This window comes from Poromitra crassiceps, assembly GCF_964638095.1.
Source record: "Poromitra crassiceps genome assembly, chromosome: 20".
Classification (NCBI taxonomy): Eukaryota; Metazoa; Chordata; class Actinopteri; order Beryciformes; family Melamphaidae; genus Poromitra; species Poromitra crassiceps.
The window spans coordinates 29,541,752-29,564,166 of record NC_139637.1 but is presented as its reverse complement, the minus strand read 5'-3'; the positions used below and the strand labels follow the sequence as shown (position 1 = coordinate 29,564,166).

General features: G+C 42.8%; 1 protein-coding gene across 3 annotated transcripts in view; it reads left to right on the top strand.

Annotated features, from left to right (window-relative positions):
* The window catches only part of LOC310794568 (DENN domain-containing protein 2D-like), a 76,946-nt gene that overhangs the window by 36,311 nt on the left and 18,220 nt on the right, over window positions 1–22,415 (top strand). For all 3 annotated transcript variants that reach the window (XM_083656543.1, XM_083656545.1, XM_083656544.1), the window contains 7 exons: window positions 5,420–5,515; window positions 9,932–10,101; window positions 11,075–11,187; window positions 14,909–14,978; window positions 15,101–15,178; window positions 19,936–20,076; window positions 21,561–21,709. In XM_083656543.1, the coding sequence (XP_083512669.1) occupies window positions 5,420–5,515; window positions 9,932–10,101; window positions 11,075–11,187; window positions 14,909–14,978; window positions 15,101–15,178; window positions 19,936–20,076; window positions 21,561–21,709 (817 nt within the window). The remainder of the gene's footprint in view (window positions 1–5,419; window positions 5,516–9,931; window positions 10,102–11,074; window positions 11,188–14,908; window positions 14,979–15,100; window positions 15,179–19,935; window positions 20,077–21,560; window positions 21,710–22,415) is intronic.

Sequence of the window (22,415 nt, the reverse complement as noted above, 5' to 3'; positions counted from 1 at the left end):
CCGCCCCCAAAAAATACGTCATCACTGTTTACAAACATAAAAAGGTTCTAATAGCCTAAATGTGTGTGATGTGGTTAAAGAGAGAGTTCAGAGACACAGTGGGAATTTTACTGTTTTTGAAAAATAAAATAAAGTCTGCACACCATATGGATATACTCCTGGTCAGTTTATTTCATTAATGTGCCAATCTTACGATGATGAAGATCATAAGATTGAAGTGTTAATGAAATGAACTGTCCGGGAGCATATCCATACAGTGTGTGGACTTTATTTTATTTTTCAAGTTCATCATTGGTTTCTCCTGCACCTGACCTACAGAGCGGCTTCTTCTTCAATTTTACTTTTACGTTTTTCCCAGTTTCCCAGAGTCACAAACAGACCAATGCCTTCAGATAGACCTTTTTTTGTACTGTATTTGGCACTGGTAAAAAAAGAAAAAAAAGGCTTAAAAAAACAAAAAGAAGGAAAAGAACATGCGAGAGAAAAGAAAGGGCGAAAGTATGTCACCAATATTTCACAAAGGAAGGTGGGTGTAGTCTGTGAGTGGTGGAAATTAACCTGTTGGTCCAGAAGTTTTCACAATGGGAGGCAGGCCTCTCCAGGGGGGCTCCCAACACTTTGAGCTAGGCTCAGTGAAAGGAAGGGCCAAATATGACTTATCATTAGGGATGACTTATCATTAGGGATGCAGCGGTTTGAAAAAGTCACGGTATCAAAACCACTAAGATTTGCCGTCATATACCTTCTTCACGGTATCATCTGTTTCCCCCAGAAAGTGCCCAGGACGCAGCCCCTCCCCCCGACTGCATGCCTACTAGTCTAGAGCAATCAGTGTAGCTGACTTCATCAAAGAAGTCATCAAATCAATCTACGCATGGTTGTAAACCATCACAATGATTGACTCAATCATTCTAAACAGTCACAATGATTGACTCAATCATTGTGACTGTTTACAAAACGTGCGTAGGCTATTGTAATTCAACGTGATAATGGCCGCTGTCGCTGTGTGGGAATATTTTGGATACTGTAAAAGCACGGATGGCCAGGTGGGGATTAGACATTCAAGACATGTGTGACTGCCAGAGGAGGCAATACCCCAAACATGAGAGCACCTCTGCGGGATGTGCTCTACCACCCGGCCAAATTCAAGGTACGTTAAAACGTTGTCTTGCGTCATCATACATCATATTGGACGTAAACCATTCCCCCCGGGAAGAGGATTAAGGTCAGATAAACACTCTCATAGAGACACTGCAGAGCTGTGTGTGGGGAAACTGGATCGCTAGTTCACAGGCAAAACAGCCGTCCGGAGGAAATCTGATCAGATGTAGGACAACTAACTTAAGGTTTTTCTTGTTTTCAAGTAGACAAATCTGCTAAATAATTATTTCAGCACACTGCCTCTGTCAGACAGGAGAATGGATATTAAAATGTTTAACTTAATGGCCTCCATCAGTGTCCTTTCATTCAATATAGCTGGATAATAAATGATCCCACACAGTGGCTTGACATAAAATACTTTAGATTTACCAGTAACGTTACTTGATTTAATCACCAGGTAATATAATATACATTATATTGATATGTAATCATTTCACTTCACATTTAAAAATCTGAAATGCAGTTACCGGTATGCTTTTCAGCCTAGTTTGGACGACTGACGTGACATTGCTGTTAAAGTTGATTGATGTGAAGTTAACTATCATATCATTAGAAGATAATAAGTCAGTGAGATTTCGCATTACTTTTGTACTCTGTGTAGCCTACTGGCAGTCAATACAGAGCAAAATATCCTGAGACCCATCACACATGAACGCATCCAACGCAACTCATCTGTTTTATAGAGAGGAACTAGCTAGATCCACATTTTTCCTATCAACGCTTCCTTGTTTTGCTCGGAGTACAAAATAACTTGGATTGGTGATTTCTTTACATTTGTTGTCTGCGCAGCCCACCACACAACAGCTTTTAGCCATGTTTAATTCAAGGAAAATGACGCTGGTGTATGGAAGTGAAGGGAGAGCTTTCCCCTGAAAGACTCCTCCAACATGAAATTGAAATGAGGTACAAACTCTCTCTCTGTGTGTGTGCGTGCGTGTGCTTGTGTGTTTGTGTGTGTGTGTGTGTGTGTGTGTGTGTGTGTGTGTGTGCGCGTGAGAGAGAGAGAGTGAGTGAGTGAGTGAGTGAGGGAGAAGACACAGAAGCACTCAGCAGCACAGGGAGGGACAGATGCCGTGTGTAATGTGTGTGAGACAGAGAGGCAGAGAGGTGCGTGTCACACACACAGTGTGTGTGTGTGTGTGTGAGTGAGTGCATCAACATTGAAACAATCATTTGTGTTTTAGTTTTACATAAAAATTAATTAGATGATATACATAAAATAAAATACATTTTGTTCGATGGCAAAAAGTTTTATGTACGGTATATTATTATATATTTTTTGGTGCCACATACGATACTGTGAAACTGGTATTTTTGTCCATAGTTATCATACCCTCAAAAACCTATACCGCTGCATCCTATAATGTTACTGTTTTATGTCTATGGTCACTGAAATCCACAAACATTAAACCCAAAGCATAAAAGAACCTGTTAGTGCTGTTTCATCAACCATATCAGGCTATCTTGGCTCAATTGTTGGGTGTCTATGTGATCAATAATCATAATCCCATAGGCATCCAGGAATTTAGAGAAAGTAAGCAAGTGAATGCATTCTCATTCCCATCGTGTTTTGTGAGGACCCCTTGGCCCACCGACGGTTAGGTTTAGGCAACAAAGCAACTTGGTTACATTTTAACCCCTTCTCTCTGCCAAAGCATTTCCTCCATGGTCATTCGTAGCCAGCCGACTGCTACTGACATCCCCAGGGTCCTAGCGCCAGTCAAATAACTGCCTTACATTTAGCACACAAAAACGAAAGAAAAAGGAGGATCCTATATGCCATATCCTAGGGCTGGGCAATAATGATTGTTGATCGTCTTTCAGTGGAATGATATTTTGATGATTATGAAGATATAATATTGTGACACATTTCTGCTGTCTACATTGATGATGACAAGCAAATCTTACTTCAAAACTGATCAAATGAGGTATGGTAGGAATATTATTTGAAAATGTAAAGTTTGTTTGACCTCATACCTAACTTTACCATTCGGTTCAATGAGATGAACATTTGTTTGATTATTTAATGTGATTTTTGCATAGGCTACATGAACCACATTGTGATATATATTGATATAGAGAAAAATCCTTATGATTATCATGATATTGATTTCAACCATATCGCCCAGCCCTTGGATATCCGAATCTCAAAATAGAAAACTGAAAGCCTACCTAACGAGAATATCCAAATAATCGAATATTAGTGTCCAGCTATAGAGTCTTGTCATGGCTTTTTAACCAGCCAGCTAGCTAGCTGCAGGCTACAGGCAGCACTGTCTGAGGCTGTTAGCCAGCCAGCTAGCTAGCTGCAGGCTACAGGCAGCACTGTCTGAGGCTAGCTAGCAAACTCCTGTCCTGTATGGTCGGGAGATTGTACCAGTGGAAGAGGAAGCTGCGGAAGTGATACTGAAAGCTGTAGGTCCTCGAATGGCCACTTGAGGCTGGGTACAAAAGGGAGTCATTCCTGTTCACCCCCATGTTAAAATGTCCTACTTTGTAACATGTTTACAAAATGGCAGCCCCTACAATTGCTCAACTGGTATTCTCAGTGGTCACGGTATGTGCTGTGTCAGTGGTCATGGTCTGTGCTGAGTCAGTGGTCATGGTCTGTGCGGGGTCAGTGTTCATGGTCTGTGCTGGGTCAGTGGTCATGGTCTGTGCTGGGTCATGGTTTGTGCTGGGTGAGTAACTTTCACTGGATTGTTGGTGCGTTCATGTGCTGTTGGAGTCATCGGAAAAACGTGATTCCGAGAGGGAAAATTCATGTGAACGGCCGCTCAAGTCGGAACAACAAGTCGGCAACTCTGTGAGAATTTTGGTACACGAGTTGCCGACTTGACGTCATATATGCAGAAAACATGGTGGACCAGAGTGGATGTTTTGTTGACGCTAAGAAACTTTTTATGTAATTAGTGTATTTTGCATCAATTATTTGCTCACATGTCATCATGTCGTTTAATATGGTATTACCGTTAGTTGCTGTCCTCCTAGAGTGACCTATTTTACTTAGAAAACATATCTATTGCGTGATAACAACTCAGGTAGGAGCAATAGTAGATTGGGTCAATTTCACGTGTTCGAGCAAATCCTTAACGAGCAAGTAATTAATTGTTTGTCTCCCCTAGTTAACATAGAACTAGTATGATACATCAGACCTTATACCATGGTCTGGGTGAATACTCGATTCTGATTGGCTGCAAGGTGTCCATTATTTTGTGATATTGTACAGTGATAATGTACACCTAGCTAAATGGTCTGTTCACCGTTCATATCAATGCGCCATAGTTTCAAAAGTGTTATCAAGAGAGCTGTTTGAGCTCTATACCCCCGTTAAGGGTTAATATGACAATTTTGGATGTTGAGAAAAAAATTGACTCGGTCAAAGTAAGTATTTAAATCACCCCTGTGTGCTCAGTTTATCAAAAATAACTCTTATTTACAATTTTGATTTTCGTTTCGGAGATTTTTTAACCTCGCGTCACCAGGCTCTTCTCGGCGAGAAAGAGGAGATTTCCCTCGGCTCGTGCACGAGCGGGGGCCTTTGACAGAGAGAGAGAGAGGGAGGGAGAGAGAGAGAGGGAGAGAGAGAGAGAGAGAGAGAGAGAGAGAGAGAGAGAGAGAGAGAGAGAGAGAGAGAGAGAGAGAGAGAGAGAGAGAGAGAGAGAAAGAGAACTCTCTCTGCATGTCACCACAACAGCACACGCAGTGCAAGCCCCCGCTGCTCTGTCACTTCCTGAAACTCTTCGCTCTTAAATGTTAATATACTTGGCCAATACGTATCTATCATACAAAATAAAGCAAGCAGCCAAACGGTAATGTCTTCATTTAATGTAGAACGCAAAACATCGTTAAACCCGCATTCCTGTGATAAAATTAACGTTTGAGTCGGCTTTAAAACGGAGGGTGGGGGAAGTGGGAGGGACTATTTTATTTCGTGGAAGACTGATTTACAGTATGAATAACAGACATTTAGCCATTTAGATTGCTTTATTTATTACACATGGAAATATAAATGACTGGTCTTATTGTTTTGTTGGCAAGTGACCATGGTATAAGCGGGTTAATGCACTTCGAGGTGTACATTATCACTTTTTAAGGGACTTCGCGGAGGCAACCATCCTCGGCTTCGCCTCGGACGGTTCACGCCTCTCGCGTCGTCCCTTAAAAAGTGATAATGTACACCTCGTCGTGCATTAACCCTTACATAATTGCTTAAACCTCACGTTCAATATTGAGAATGTGCTGTGCTCTCCAATAGGCCCTGTCCCGTCTGGTGAAGATGGCAGCGGAGAACGAGGGGCTCTCAAGAGGATTAGTGCCATGTGGTCTTCCTTCCGCCGACACAAAAGAGATGGTGAGTAGTGCATTACATTATCAGATTACAGAGTGACCCATGCATTACAGTACATTAGCAGATAACAGAGTGAGTACTGCATTACACTATTAAGCATTAGTTAAGTATTAGTATACTACTTAATTCATCATTTATAAAGCATTCAGGAAGCTTTTCCCAAGACTCAGCAAAGCAGGTCTGAAAACACACAAAGTTAAATAGACTGAAAACACAGTTAAACAGACTGGGAAACAGCTGCAGGAAATCACACTCAGATTACGGGCAGATTAGAGCAGGTCTCATTATAAGCACCAACCTGGCACTGCGAGTTCAGCACCTCGGACAGCTCTCGTGACCCTGACAGATGAGCTCAGCACCTCAGACAGTTGTCATGACCCTGACAGATGAGTTCATCACCTCAGACAGTTGCCATGACCCTGACAGATGAGTTCAGCACCTCAGACAGCTGTCATGTTGCTGACAGATGAGTTCATCACCTCAGACAGTTGCCATGACCCTGACAGATGAGTTCAGCACCTCAGACAGCTGTCATGTTGCTGACAGATGAGTTCAGCACCTCAGACAGCTGTCATGACCCTGACAGATGAGTTCAGCACCTCAGACAGTTGTCATGTTGCTGACAGATGAGTTCATCACCTCAGACAGTTGCCATGACCCTGACAGATGAGTTCAGCACCTCAGACAGCTGTCATGTTGCTGACAGATGAGTTCAGCACCTCAGACAGCTGTCATGTTGCTGACAGATGAGTTCAGCACCTCAGACAGCTGTCATGACCCTGACAGATGAGTTCAGCACCTCAGACAGTTGTCATGTTGCTGACAGATGAGTTCAGCACCTCAGACAGTTGTCATGTTGCTGACAGATGAGTTCATCACCTCAGACAGTTGCCATGACCCTGACAGATGAGTTCAGCACCTCAGACAGTTGTCATGTTGCTGACAGATGAGTTCATCACCTCAGACAGTTGCCATGACCCTGACAGATGAGTTCAGCACCTCAGACAGCTGTCATGTTGCTGACAGATGAGTTCAGCACCTCAGACAGTTGTCATGACCCTGACAGATGAGTTCAGCACCTCAGACAGCTGTCATGACCCTGACAGATGAGTTCATCACCTCAGACAGCTGTCATGACCCTGACAGATGAGTTCAGCACCTCAGACAGTTGTCATGACCCTGACAGATGAGTTCAGCACCTCAGACAGCTGTCATGACCCTGACAGATGAGTTCATCACCTCAGACAGTTGTCATGACCCTGACAGATGAGTTCAGCACCTCAGACAGCTGTCATGACCCTGACAGATGAGTTCAGCACCTCAGACAGTTGTCATGACCCTGACAGATGAGTTCAGCACCTCAGACAGTTGTCATGACCCTGACAGATGAGTTCATCACCTCAGACAGCTGTCATGACCCTGACAGATGAGTTCAGCACCTCAGACAGCTGTCATGACCCTGACAGATGAGTTCAGCACCTCAGACAGTTGTCATGACCCTGACAGATGAGTTCAGCACCTCAGACAGTTGTCATGTTGCTGACAGATGAGTTCAGCACCTCAGACAGCTGTCATGTTGCTGACAGATGAGTTCAGCACCTCAGACAGCTGTCATGACCCTGACAGATGAGTTCAGCACCTCAGACAGTTGTCATGTTGCTGACAGATGAGTTCAGCACCTCAGACAGTTGTCATGTTGCTGACAGATGAGTTCATCACCTCAGACAGTTGCCATGACCCTGACAGATGAGTTCAGCACCTCGGACAGCTGTCATGACCCTGACAGATGAGTTCAGCACCTCGGACAGCTGTCATGTTGCTGACAGATGAGTTCAGCACCTCAGACAGCTGTCATGACCCTGACAGATGAGTTCATCACCTCAGACAGCTGTCATGACCCTGACAGATGAGTTCATCACCTCAGACAGCTGTCATGACCCTGACAGATGAGTTCATCACCTCAGACAGCTGTCATGACCCTGACAGATGAGCTCAGCACCTCAGACAGCTCTCATGTTGCTGACAGATGAGTTCAGCACCTCAGACAGCTGTCATGTTGCTGACAGATGAGTTCAGCACCTCAGACAGCTGTCATGACCCTGACAGATGAGTTCATCACCTCAGACAGCTGTCATGACCCTGACAGATGAGTTCATCACCTCAGACAGCTGTCATGTTGCTGACAGATGAGTTCAGCACCTCAGACAGCTGTCATGTTGCTGACAGATGAGTTCAGCACCTCAGACAGCTGTCATGTTGCTGACAGATGAGTTCAGCACCTCAGACAGCTGTCATGTTGCTGACAGATGAGTTCAGCACCTCAGACAGCTGTCATGTTGCTGACAGATGAGTTCAGCACCTCAGACAGCTGTCATGTTGCTGACAGATGAGTTCAGGACATCAGACAGCTCTCGTGCCGCTGACAGATATGCTCATGCTGGTTTGTGGTCCAGTGACATGTCAGTTACCATGACTGACACTGATTGAGGAAGGTAAAGAAACTGGATTGTATTTGGAAAGCTAGGGTTTTTCCTGCATATAGGAAATTTCGGCGCCCCCAAAGCCCCAAGGTCCAAAAAATCCTGATAATGATTATTTGAGTTCAGGACAACCCTAACTGCATACCAGATAAGCTCACAAGTCATTTTTCAAGTCCAAGTCTCAAGTCTTTGTGCTAGAGTCCAAGTCAAGTCTCAAGTATTTGAGCTAGAGTCCGATTCAAGTTTCAAGTCTTTGGTCACAAGTCCAAGTCAAGTCTCTCAAGTCTCTTATGGATGAGCGTTCTATCATGGGTTAGGGTTAGGGTTAGGGTCATGCCATCCGGTCTGCTTAGAACACAGCATAGCCTAAAACTAAGGAATTCAAAGCTATTAAAATACAGTATCAGCATTGATTAGTTGACATTATTATTAGATATTCCCTTAATGTTAAATTAAAAATAAAAATAAAGATTGTTCACAAGTCCCAAATCTCAAGTCTCAAGTCTTTGAGGACAAGTTTAAAGTCAAGTCTCAAGTCACTGTGTGTGTGCGACTCAAGTCCAAGTCTCAAATCCAAGTCCCCATCTCTGCTGCATACTAGCTTAAAAAATCAAGCATTTTTCCTGTATCCTTTTAGAGAATTTCAAAGTTAAAGTCCAACTTTTGTACCTTCAAATAGCTTCCTTTCTAAAAGTCAGGGGGCCCTATCTTCCGACAGGCGATATCCCCTATTAGCGCTTGCGCACCTGTTTGCGCGTGCCTTAATGCAGGCAAGATAACAGTCCGCCTTGTGCATTTGTCCAGGTGTTCTGCCGAGTTTTGCTCCCCCGCCCAGCAGCAAAAAAAAGCATCCCCACCTCACGGGAGCATACCTGTAATGATTTATACAGAAATGTAACTGTTTAAAAGTGATATAATCATCTGGTAGACGTGACCTCCCTGATTTCTAAGTTAAAACAGCCCCGAAATATGTTAAGGATGCAATTCTTGGCGGGGATGTGGAGACGTTCACGGCACGTGTCGCAAGCGCAAATTAGAGCCGTGCCAAAATCATCTGCGCCCCAAAATGCCTGCGCAAACGGGATTTGGGCGGTCTTAAGTACCAGAATTATTCACGGGTGTGGCCAGGCAATGCTGCATTACGTCAATCAAAACCAATCAGATTCCCATCTCGCAATGGCTGTTTGCCATTCTCTCCATGCGTAATAGAGTGTACTCACTCATGCAAGATCAGAGAGAGCTTATTGACAGATCGTCTGTGGTGCCAACGACCCTCTGGGTTATGAAGGTAAATAGCCTATATGTCCATTGTCCAACAAGTTTTCTCAATTCATGTCCCTCTTTGCGATGTGATAAAAGTTTCTCAGTGAGTTATAGTTGATTGCCTCACTGAATTATCTGCTAATACCCAATTTTAGCAGCGAAATTTGATGTCCTGGCATGGCAAGGCTGTGCATAATGACATATCCAAAGGAATTTTACTTTGCACTGCACGGAGACATAATTGTACTGTTTAATACTACTACTACTACTACTAATAACAATAATAATTTAAAAGAACTCTAAAATAATATGGGGGGGGACAAAATATTGCCGAGCTGCCTGTTGCCAACCCCTGCCATCATGTATTGTACATAATATTGTAGGTTGTAGGCTAATATGAATAATGTCACATCTTTGTGATAATTTCCCTCCTTTCATTCAAAAAAAAAAAGCAAATAAGGAAGAAAGAAAATTTTACGGCCATGGAAGCACTCTGAGATAGTTATGGAAAGTAATTTAAATATTATGCAATATGACTTTGGGGACACAGCAGTAACCCTGTTTTATGAAGCTATATTCTAACAGCATATTACTTTGTGTGTGTGTGTGTGTGTGTGTGTGTGTGTGTGTGTGTGTGTGTGTGTGTGTGTGTGTGTGTGTGTGTGTGTGTGTGTAGGAGTGAAAGACGTTGCAGCTGCAGAGTCCCTGGACCCAGTGGTGGAGCCGGCAGCCAGGCACCAGCGTTACGCCAGTGGCCAGTACTTCTTTGAGTATCTGGTGGTGGTTAGCCTCAAGAAGTCCAAGGAGGGCAACTACCAGCCTCAGATCGCCTACCAGTTCCCCAAGGTCAGTGTTATGTTAGCCTAAAAGGCACATAGTTCGATCCGACCAGGATTTCTTGTCACAAATTTGGCTTAGCAATTTAGTCATGAGGGAAACGTATACTGGATGTGTATTGTGTATAGAGAGGCAAAGTGGAACGTCACTTTCTTCCTTCCTGAACCGTTTGGTTTGAACCAGTAAAACTATTTTTATACGCATTTTACAAAATGTGGATGAGAAAATAAATGGCGGATGAAAATCTCTGGTACAGTGCTGAAGCAGGAAGTGGGCGGTCACTTTGCCTCTCTACAGGGAATATCAGTATCTGTTAGAAGTGCTAACCAACTGGTTATCAAGCTTGCCAGCTAGCTAATGTCAGATTATTGTTGCAGCGGACCACTCCTCATCCGCAATATAATATATATAACAGCAAACCAAATGAATGAAACCAATAGCCAGAAAGATGTCTTATGAAAGTATATTTAAAGCCATAACATTCTCCTATAAACTGCACTGAATCTCAATGTACCATCTGATCAATGTACAGAGTCCAAATATTCAGTGGCGATTGACAATTGTAATCCACTTTTTATTTCTCCTCACAAAAAGCGCTCTAGGAAAGATTACAAACTGATTTATGAGCCAAGTTCCTTATCAAGTGAGTAGGCTTTCAAATCAATCTGTAGAGCACGTGGCACATATCAGCATATTGTTTGCACTGCCTCTATGCACTGCCTGGCAGACAAACAGCTTTATGACACGGTGGGGACACACCAGAAGCATCTCCGACGCGGAAGCGTCCTTGTTAACAGTTTAGACAGATCACACCGGTGAACCATATAGTTCACTATATGATAAACATCACATGGGGAATAGTGAGTGAGTGAATGAGTGAGTGAGTGAGTGAACCATTCCGAACATGGCTTGTGTTTAAAAAATATTTTTTAAGAATAGAGATCAAGTGTGTGTGTGTGTGTGTGTGTGTGTGCGTGCACAGAGAGATGGGATGGTGAGGTTTCAGATGGAGGAGGAGGAGAAGACCCTGAAGGCAATCACTCTGTTCTGTTTCCCTGAGGGCATCAGCTGGGCCCCGCTGACAGAGTACCACAGGTACGCTCACACCTTGCCCACCCCTTCCCCCACTCTCAGAGTACCACAGGTACGCGCACACCCTGCCGCCCCGTCACAGAGTACCACAGGTACGCTCACACCAGCACAGCCACACACACTCTTAAAGGAACTCAGCTCCATGCTGATGTAACACAAAACATTCGTGGTGTTTTTTAGGGAAACAGAGTTACACCGACCTGGACCCGGCCGGGTCTGGGGTCCTTTCAAAAGAAGTGACTGCGGGTCCGGGACTCAACTTTGTAATAATAGACGGATCCCATCATGTCCGGGCACAAATTTCCCGGACCCATTAGGGTCCAGGTCTGTCATTTTGGACCCGTGAAGATCTCTAAACTGTCCTAAACAATTGAAGTGAATGGTGACCAACTTTCAAAAGTAAAATAAATAAATTAAAAACAAAAACAAAAACAAAAAAAATCATAAATGACATCTTTTCAAGTCAACTTGGCATCTCAGGGCTTGTGGACACTTGGATTACACCAGACGACCAGTATGGAGGTGCTCCCCCCCCTTTTTTCCCCTTTTGTATTTGAAAGTTGGTCACCATTCACTTTAATTGTTTAGGAGAATGCTGTAACTCTGTTTCCCTGGAAAACCTGGAAAATACTATTTTGTCAACTAAAACAACTTCCACCGGCATGGCAATTTTAATTTTTGGGTGAACTTAACCTTTAAAGTCGTTTCACACCAAGGACCCTATCTTCCGACAGGCGATATCCCCTATTAGCGCTTGCGCACCTGTTTGCGCGTGCCTTAATGCAGGCAAGATAACAGTCCGCCTTGCGCATTTGTCCAGGTGTTCTGCCGAGTTTTGCTCCCCCGCCCAGCAGCAAAAAAAAGCATCCCCACCTCACGGGAGCATACCTGTAATGATTTATACAGAAATGTAACTGTTTAAAAGTGATTTAATTGTCTGGTAGACATGACCTCCCTGATTTCTAAGTTAAAACAGCCCCGAAATATGTTGGGGCAGAACAGCTGTTTAGTCAATCACATTTCTATGAAACCATGAAGTACTATACCTCGTTTTGCTCAGAAGGACTCTTCAGAGGCGCAGCTTGTGAACAGGCAAGGCAGGCAACTGCTTGGGGCCCCAGGGCATTAAGGGCGGGACATACTCCATACGCACTTCCAACCGCGAGGGCCGTGTGGCCAATATGACGTAATTACGGTGGGGGCGAGGCCACCGCAGCCTTAAACGCGTGTCGCCGCACCGCTCTGCTCCGCTTTGCAGGGAGAGAAATGAAATGAAGAAGTTAGTAGCTATTTATACAGTCCATGCTAAGTAGGCTACAATGAGCCATGTTTTGACCACATTTCTTGACCCATGTGGTAAACCTTGATTTCTAACTGTTAGTTTTTAGTCATTTCAAGTAATTGAGACAGATTTAGGCCTATTTACATTCAATAAAAACAAGATTGGTGATTCTATTCATGTGCTGATACAATCGTTTGAGAGTGAAACAGCTGTCTACTGAACATAAATGGCATTCCATTGACTTTTAATTGAGTTTCATTGACTTTATCATGGGCCATTCACTGTACTATGTGAGCAGCGGTGCTCTGAGCAGCACTCTGAGTATGACCACCTCGGCCCGAGTGCGGAGTGCGCTCCCGGTTTGCAGAGCTCCGCCTCCTGCTACCCGCCTGGAGTATGTCGCGGGCTTTAGGGCCCCCCAAGGGCTGACCAATTTTTACTCCACAGCAGTGACTGAAAAACCCTCTCCATTGAACAACCAATGGACAATTTGCAATGACATTGAAACCTCCCTAAAGGGGTTGCATGTCATCCCCTGACCTGGACGATTTGGAATGACGTAGGAAACCACCCTGAAGGGGCTTCATGTCATTCCCGTCAAACTTACATGATTCACATCTCTCTTGAGTTGAAAGTGGATCATTCAATGCAATGTACGTGAATCATGCAAGTTTGAGGGAAATGATTCACGGTCATTCACTTTCACTTTCACTTTCACTTTCACTTTCAATTCAAGAGAATTCCTGTCAAACTTGCATGACTCACAAATTATCTTGAATTGAAAGTGAATGAAGGAAATGAAGAAGTTACTATATCTGGAAGTCAAAACCAAAGAGAAAAGAGGATGTGGAAAATGAAAGGCAGTGGAGCAGATACTGATTAAGCAGATAACTGAATGCTGTTATTTTAGTAGCCTATGGGGAGATACGTGAATAACTTCAGCTACAGTAGCAATGGTGTCACGTTTTTGTGTTAACCTGGCTAGCTACAGTAAGCTAATAGCAGGGCACACAATTAGCACCAGTCAACAGCCTAATACTGGTCAAATATAAATATGCAATTGACTGGTAGATTTGCCTCACTCACCACCAGCCAAAAACAAACAAACAATGGTAATCTATTGAGTGGCTGGTATTGAATATTCACTAGCCAAACAAGTAAATTTTGCACCATGTATGAAAGCTATAAATAGGCTAATGAAATATGTCCTAGGAACTTGAGGAATTCTAATTATAATATGCAATGTCTTTTTCGTAGGTGTCTGGTTATTTATAAAATAATGGCAATGAATGCTGGTTGGAGGGGCCGCCCGGGAATTTTTGCCTAGGGCCCTGTAATGTAATAACTGCACATTATGTAATAAAATGACAAAATGTAATAAAATGTCACTTTCAATATGTAATAACGCTGCATTATGTCATAATCTGTGCAATATGTAATAAATCGCCTGAACGCAATATGTAATCATGTAATACATTTATTACATATTGCGCAGATTATTACATAATGCGGGAGAACTTTCTTCTGGCTGAAAATGTAATAAGTTTATGAAGAAATTATAAAATGCACTAACTTTGACACTTGACATTTTTTTTATGTAAAAAATATATTTAACCATAAAAATAATTTTAATTCCTGGACTTTCCTAACATGAAATGAGGTGTGTGAACCATGGGTGCTATTTTTTTTTCTCAGATCAAACAAAATAGAATTAAAACTCCTTTTAAATAAACAAAAAAACATAACATGCTTGCTGGCTCGCAGCAGTGAAATGTCTACCTGCCTGCTGATTGAAATCAAATGTGCAGTGTCTCTCCAAATGCGCCTCCAGTTTGGCCCACTCTGGATAGATTTGGCTGAAATCCCTGATGAGGACTACGCAGGCCGTTGAGAAATTCAAGCCTACGACATTAGAAAAAGTATGCAATTAATGTTGGCGCTGCTCAAATACAATGGGAACGGTGTGTGTGTTACTGCCATAAATGTTTTTCAGCTTTCGTGCTATATTATGTTCCTTTTCAGGGCTCTCTCCTGCATCTCCGCTGCGGCGTTGCTGCGTGCGTAATGACGCAGCGTACAGAGAGCCGCGCTGAGTGATGCCGCTCTCTTTCAAGTGGAATTTCGTTCCACCAGCACACATTTTCATTATCAGCTTTTTTATTTGTTTGTATATACATTGAATCCGACCAATTTAGTCCAATAATTCATTAGAGAATTGTGAGTATCTATGTTTTTTCTGCCAGCATTCGTCCAGTCCAGTGAGAGTTCTGACTGTGGCTCAGAGGAATATGGAGAGGAGAGGACCGGAGTTCTGCGTAATGCGCTTTTTTTCGTCTTCCAATGTTCCACAAACCCGTCCTGCATTTCCGTGTGGCACCGGTGTGAAATGGCTTTTGATCTTTGACACAAACAGTAACGGTGGATTATACGTCATCTTTCCAGTGAGACCTTCTCCTTCGTCTTGACTGAGATTGACGGCAGCAGAAGAAATGGATACTGCAGGAGGTTACTGGTCAGTATGTGGATGTTACTGGTCAATAATGATCAGTATGGAGGTTAGTGGTGACTGAAGAGTTGTTGTTTTGCTGTTCATAATAATGAGCTCTCCTTGTCTTCTGTCCCACGGACCTGCAGCCCAGTGGGAAGGGAGCTCGTCCACCTGAAGCCTACTGTATCATCAGCAAACTGGCTTGTTTTGGCCTCTTCTCCAAGGTGAGAGAAAGAGCGATTTCAACTGAACATCTCTTTAAAGACTGTATTGTATTTGGTCATTTTTAAGATATTACATGTGTTGCCGACTCCTGCCCTGGCCTGTTGATTAACACATTCACTGCCAGCCGTTTTTCAAAACTGTAGTTAGCTTCTGCCAGAGGGTTTTTTTGAGGATTCTGGCTCATCTTTCAAGAGCCGAGGATTCGTTTCTGTTAGGATTTTGTGAACACACAATATCTCAAAAGAACTAATAGAATGTGTGCTTTCTCTGTCTAAAAGAGTTAGTTTGTAGAGTTAGTAGTTATGTAAGCATTAGCAGTTGAATACAGCATGGTTTCAGCGTCTGTAAATTTATTCTGAGATAAACGGCTTTTTGTGAAATTCGATAGAACAGTCACTTTAACCATTCATTTTTGGCATCAGTAAGACGTCAGACATCTAAACAATAGTTTTGAACAGTAATTTCCTCCATAACAGCAGGAAACACCCCTTTCCTTCAAACTCCTCCCTCCGTGTGTGTTCTTCTTGGCTGCAGCGGGCGTGTCACAAGCTAGTTTCTGTTGCTGCTGTAACCTCGCGTCACCAGTCTCACTGCTTTGCTGCTGCTGTGCCTGTCTGCCTGGCGGCCGCTGGGCAAGTCTGGATGGATGGGCTCGCTCGTTTCTTGGGGTTCTGAGAGCTTTGATGAAGCTTTTGCGATTCTGGTCTTATTTATGCTGCGTGTTTCAAAGTGTGTTCCACCCGTAATCTATTATGCAAATTTGCAAAACCCCACCGCCAGCTCCCAAGCGCGAAAGCGTTTTCGCCAATCCATTTTCATGAGAATGGCTTCCTGACACTGCTTTTTGCTTGCCTTCCTCTAGAATGGAGAGCACTGTCGCCACTTAGTGGGTCGGTGGAATGGGTTGTACACGTTCGGTCGCTCCAATATTTTTATAGGAGACGTGGGGGGCATTGATCCACGTAGCACCGTCAAAATTTTTTTTTTTTTTTTTGACGTCTCAACTCGTCATTGGCAGTGAACCGTTGGAATTTTTTTGACGAGTCAACTCGCCATTGGCAGTGAACGTGTTAACCACTGTTCTCCAGTTGTTGTTGTTGTTTTTTTACATATAAACTCATTTTGTGTTCAAAGTTGGGGAAAAAGCTGTTGCTAAAAACAAGTGATGACATCAGACACAATAATAGTCTGAGGTCTGACGTTTAGACAGTAAATACAGTAAATAGTGGTTAGCTGTTAGCTATGTTTGTTAGCTAAGTGTCCGCCAGGCTCAAAATGCCACTGAATGAGCAATTTGATATAACGCTCTTTCCATAAAGCCCACCAGCTTTGATATCTGTTGGCCAGTTGTTGATATTATAACAATATTGATGGAGATGCGGGGACTGGGAGACAGTAATGGCGGCATACTGTTGACGGTATTTCCATTGTGGGCACAGACTAATACCGCATTCAAGACAACTCGGACCGCCGTAACTTTGAACACAGAACCTCCGCCCCAGACATATTTGCATTCCATATTTGCACTTCCTGCTCAGGGGCAAAACCAAACACAGGCTATAGGTTGCTATAGCAACCCGTGTTCAGTTAGCATTGTAGCTACCTACTAGCTAACAATGCTGAATGCTGAATTTCACATATTGTTCTAATCAGAGCCAAACATAGATGACACAAACACATATTAACATTAACATTACATAATTAAGAGATGAGATTTTGTGTTAAAACGTCAACAAACGTCTTTATAATAATTAATTAACGCTACAAGTTGCCATTTTGATGTGGCTGTGACGTCAACTCGGATACCCGAATTTCCGATCTGTAATTCCGACCTGGACGACGATTCAATTCACTTTTTACAGGTCGGAACCCATTCTGAAGGCAAGAGGCGAAGGTGTTCTGCCTTTTTTTTTAGTACAACAGCACTGCAGTCATGATGCTGCAGTGGAACAAGCTATGAGCTTCTTATCAATGTAAGTTCTTTGGCGCAAATGATGGCATGCCATCGAACACCAACAGTTAAGGCTACAGCACGAAATTGCGATGCAAATTTTGACCCACCTGACAATCACAGCAACAGATGTGTACACGTCGGAAGCGAATTTCTGAAAAATCAGCGTTGGTCCGAAAAAATAAACGCCGCAATAACGCTCAGCTCATGGTTGCATTGACTGATATGGGTTCGGAAAATATTATTGACGTGCAAATTAATCCCATGGAAAAAACCGCTGCCCCTCTAGTGTAAGAGCCCTATTCACGTTATTTGAATCAATGCAGCCATGTCTTAGACCATTGGTTCCCAAATAGTGCGCACTTGTGTGCCGTGAGGCTAGTCCATGTGTGCCGTGGGATTTTGTGACAACCAGGCGTTAAATTGAGAAAGCTACAGATTTATTATCAAACAACATATACAATTATGTCACTATTCTAACTTATTAACCTCGAAATTACGTGCAAAAGGGTCAAACACACTTACAAAAGAATCATGTTCAATCTATGACCCCCCCTGCGCTCTACAGATAAATTCTAGCGCAGTTGAGCCTGCATGGGCAGCGCTTGAAGCCAGGGTCACTCCCGAGTGGAGAGTGAGAGGACACAGACACACATGTTCATAGGGAAGCATTAACTCCTCCAGGTGGTGCAATTCAACACAACAGCGTCGTCAGAGCTCATTTTACTTCACTTTTGTTACTTTTGTTTTCACGTGGCATGTTAGCTGATGGGAGGGGATGGGAGCACCGACCCTCTCCCCCAACCCCTCATGAAAACAGAGAAGGAGAAGCAGGATGATGATATAAGAAAAAAAATCATTAACAGGTGGATGGAAAGGCAGCGAGAAAAATAGGTCAGAAACTGACATGTTTAATAACAGAATGTAAATTGCTCTGATATTCTGCGTAAACAATTAATTGCATTGATTAAATTGTGTGCGTTGGTGCTTTGATTTTTACAAAGTTTAAAATGAGTTTGTTAAGTGAATAAAAGCATTTACAGACTATTTTGGATGGCTATAGGGGTGCCTTGAGATTTTAGATTAGATTTTAGATTTTAGATTTTGAAAACCACTGTCTTAGACAATAGACATAAAGCACTGCAGGAATGAGTCCGGAAGTAGCACTTGGGTTCGTCAGGCGAAAAAGTCGATGGGGATTTTGCTTAAATGCATAAACACAGTGTTTGGGAGATGATTCGTCTCACAAACTCTCTCAATATTATTACAAAAGAGTGTGGGCCTGAAAGTCGCCGCGGGATTGCGGGAATCGCGCATATTACATATATTATATATTATATATATATATATATATATATATATATATATATATATATATATATATATATATATATATATATATATATATATATATACACACAGTATACAGTATATGTGTATGTATGTGTATATATATATTTATATATATGTGTGTATCTATATATATATATATATATATATACACATACAGTACATATATATAGTTGGTTAGTATAGTTGTAGATCAATTTCATGGCCAAATGCAGAAAAAGATGCTTGAATTTGATTAGATGATTTAAGGAAAGTAGTTCGACCATGCCATCAAAACTTGATGGAAACTGGCCAATAGAGTGCGCAACAAATACGAAATATGGGTGTGGCCTCGCACAAGTTGATTATAACTCAAAATACCAGTATGTTTGCTCATTCATCACTACATAATGTTTCATAAAGCCGTTGAAGTACTCTAAAACCAACCAATAGTGGACGCCACAAATGCCAGAAAAGTGGAGGCCCTGGTACACATTTTCGCAAATTCCTGTGGAATGGTAAATGACACGACATGGAATTTCCTCCAACAATATGAAGTTATGTGCAAATGTTGCACAACAAACATGACCCCAATTGGCCTGATAGAGGTGTAGTTGATGCTATAGTTATATATAGTATATATATAGTATATGATATATAGTATATGATGCTATAGTTAATGATGAAAATGTCCAACGTTGAGAGGCTGTAACTCTGACACCGTTTACAACCAAGGATGCTAAAAAGCAAGGATAAGACATCACTCACATCACAGTGGTCGAATTTCCAGACTTTGGTAACCTGACACTGCCAGATGGATGGGTTTGCTTCACATTTGTTTCACTCGTGAACTCAATACCGCCCCATCTGGGGGAGTCAGGTTAAGACTTTGGTGCCAGTTCTATTGAGGTGAATGAGGTGTGGCAGGGTAGGTCAAATGATAAACCATCATGTGATGTTTCACCTTCGATTGAAAAAATGCTTCCACCAGATAAAAAAAAAAACATTACCTGATGCGATGTGTGAAACAGGGTCTTGAGGTGAGCTATATGCAGCTGCTGGACAGAGCCATGATCTGTTTGGAGACCAATAAAAAGGAAAAGAAACGCACATTTAGAAAATAAAACACATCAACCGTTAACATCACATGTCTTTTATTTAATCTGAATGGAGCATTTTTCAATCAAAGGTGAAATGACACAAATATGATGGTTTATAGTGAGACTACCCTTCCTGCCCCATTCACTTCAATAGAACTGGCCTCAAGGTCTGGCACCAATGCAACATTTGAATGCTGTGACGTGAGTGTTGTCTTATCCTTCTATTTAGGATCCTTGTTACAAACCAGGTAGGAACAACATGTGGGGGCATGGAAGCCTTCTGACTTTATGTGATGGACATGCTATGGAAGTCCATGTTGCAGAATTATTTTTAGGATATCTTCAAAAGGTGCTCTGTGCTCCTCTGTCTCCGCAGATATTCGATGAGGTGGAGAAGCGGAGGCAGATCTCCATGGCCATGATCTACCCCTTCATGCAGAAGCTGAGGGAGTCGCCATTCCCAGCTCCAGGAAACACTGTGGAGATCAAGAGCTTCATCCCAGAGTCTGGCACTGAGGTCAGAACTCTCCGCATTCTAACACACCAAAAACCTTTCATCCATCATATAGACTCGGGCTGGGCGATATGGACCAGAAATCATATCTCGCTATTTTTAGGCTGAATGGTGATACACAATATATACTGTATCTCTGTATTTTCTACGAAGGGGAAGGTTCAGTTGTAAGTCAAATCCACATGTGAGATGTTAAAACAAGATAGGGCTGGGCGATATGGACAAAATCAAATTGACAATATTTTTGATCAAATACCTCGATATCAATATTTTAACAATACTGTAGGGATGACTATTGGTTACCTGACGCTGCCAGACGGGGCGGTATTGTGTTCACAAGACACGCACCGTCTGAGCATGGGCCCAGGATTGGACAGAAGCCGTCCACGAAAGCCGTCCACGAAAGCCGTCCACGGCCCGGGACGAACCAATCAGCGGCAGCTACGGGCGGGCTTTGTGCTGGTGTGTCCCTAAGACACACCAGTGTCCCTAAGAAATGAACAATGATACGTGTTATCGCTGTTAATATTACTCATCAGACGTCCATATTTACAGTTGCAGTTTACTAATGTTAGTGCTAAGCTAACTCGCTAATGTTGCTGACGTAGGCTAACAGGCATGCAGGCCAGTCAATCGGTAAGATTACATTTAAGGTGCAAAAACAACAAAAATCACCTACCTCTCCATGCTAACAAAAGGGTTCATCCTCGGACATCAGAGTGCACTCTGGGTGCTCGGAGTAGGATTTACAAACGTACCCTTTGATAATCGACTAGTCTGTGAAAGCCCGAGTAGTAGTATGGAGAGCCGAAGTGAACGTCACTTCCTGCTTTTCTCCCTGTATTTGTTCACACGCTGTTACAGGGAGAAGAGCAGGAAGTGACGTTCACTTTGGCTCTTTATTCTCTTGTGTCTCAGTGGAGAGTTTCAGTGTTCCCTGGTTTAATTGCTGTTTCAGAGTCTTTTCCACCTTGCCTAGAATAAACTTCTGGTGGAAACACTTCAAAAAATGTTTTTTGAATAATGGTTTTCAGTAGGGCTGTCCCCCGGGCTGTCGGGCTCGGTCGAAACGGATTTAGCTGTTCAATATGAATATTCAACTGTCATTTATTTTCTTTTTTAATAAGACTATCTAGCCATCAGAAAATCCATTGGCATGAACTTGTTTGATTTGTTTTTTAATTGGGACTTGGTTTTATGGTATTAATATAATAGGCTGATACTTATATCAAAATAGGCTATATATCACGATATATTGGGAGAAACCAAGCAATTCTATGTAAAATCAGACATTCATCACCCCCATATAGCCATAATGGAATGATCCTTGTTTCATAACCACATTTGGCGACTTTTACGACTGTGAGATTGGCAGTCTAATCAGGTACCTTCGAACGAATCGTCGAATCGTCAACTATTTGGGGTCACCCCTAGTTTTCAGCTGTAACAGTGTTGACATATTAGTAACAGTGGTGATTCTCCATTAGATCATCAGGCTGACGCGACCCTTGGACTCGTGGCTGGAGCATGTGGACTTCGCCACACTCTGGGGCTGCCTGACGGATGAGGAGGTGCTGCTGGTGTTTGCCTCCGCTGTCCTGGAGAGACGCATCGTCTTCATCGCTGAGGAGCTGGGGTATTACACACTCACACATACACACTCACATATACAGTACAGACACACCTACACACTCACACATACACACTCAGACATACACACTCACACATACACACCAGGGTCGGAAATTAGCGGGGGCTCGTTTGCCACTAAACAAACAAAACAAAACCGTGACTTGGAATGGCCAAACTATCACGTAACATTGAGCAACATGATGTGTTGAGCCTACAAGTTGAGCAGCATGTTGTGAACAGTAGCCTACTTGAGTGAGACCTATTAGCAGCGCTGCGCTCTCATGCTGTGTGGACTTATTTTAAGATCAAGGAAGAAAAAGGCCAAACAGTGGAGTGCAATTTAACGTTATACAATGTGGGCGTTTCGAGCATTGGAAACATCAACACCACGGATTGATACGAGGTGAAATGTATCACACAAATAACCCAACTGTTCAGAAAGAGACAGACCCAGACCCTAGCATGTTACAGCACCTAGCTACTGTAGCCCAGCCCACCACCTGCTGGCTGTAACCACGTTCATGAGGCTCAAAACGCCACCGAGTGACCAAAACATTCGCTTGTTGACCATTTGGAGTCACGCACTCTCCGATAAGCCCATTAGCTTTGAAGCAGTAGCACGGTTGTTGATATCTCAGAAATATTGCGGCTTACCGCTAAGCAGTGTTGGGGGTAACTCATTACAAAAGTAACATATTACATGTAATATA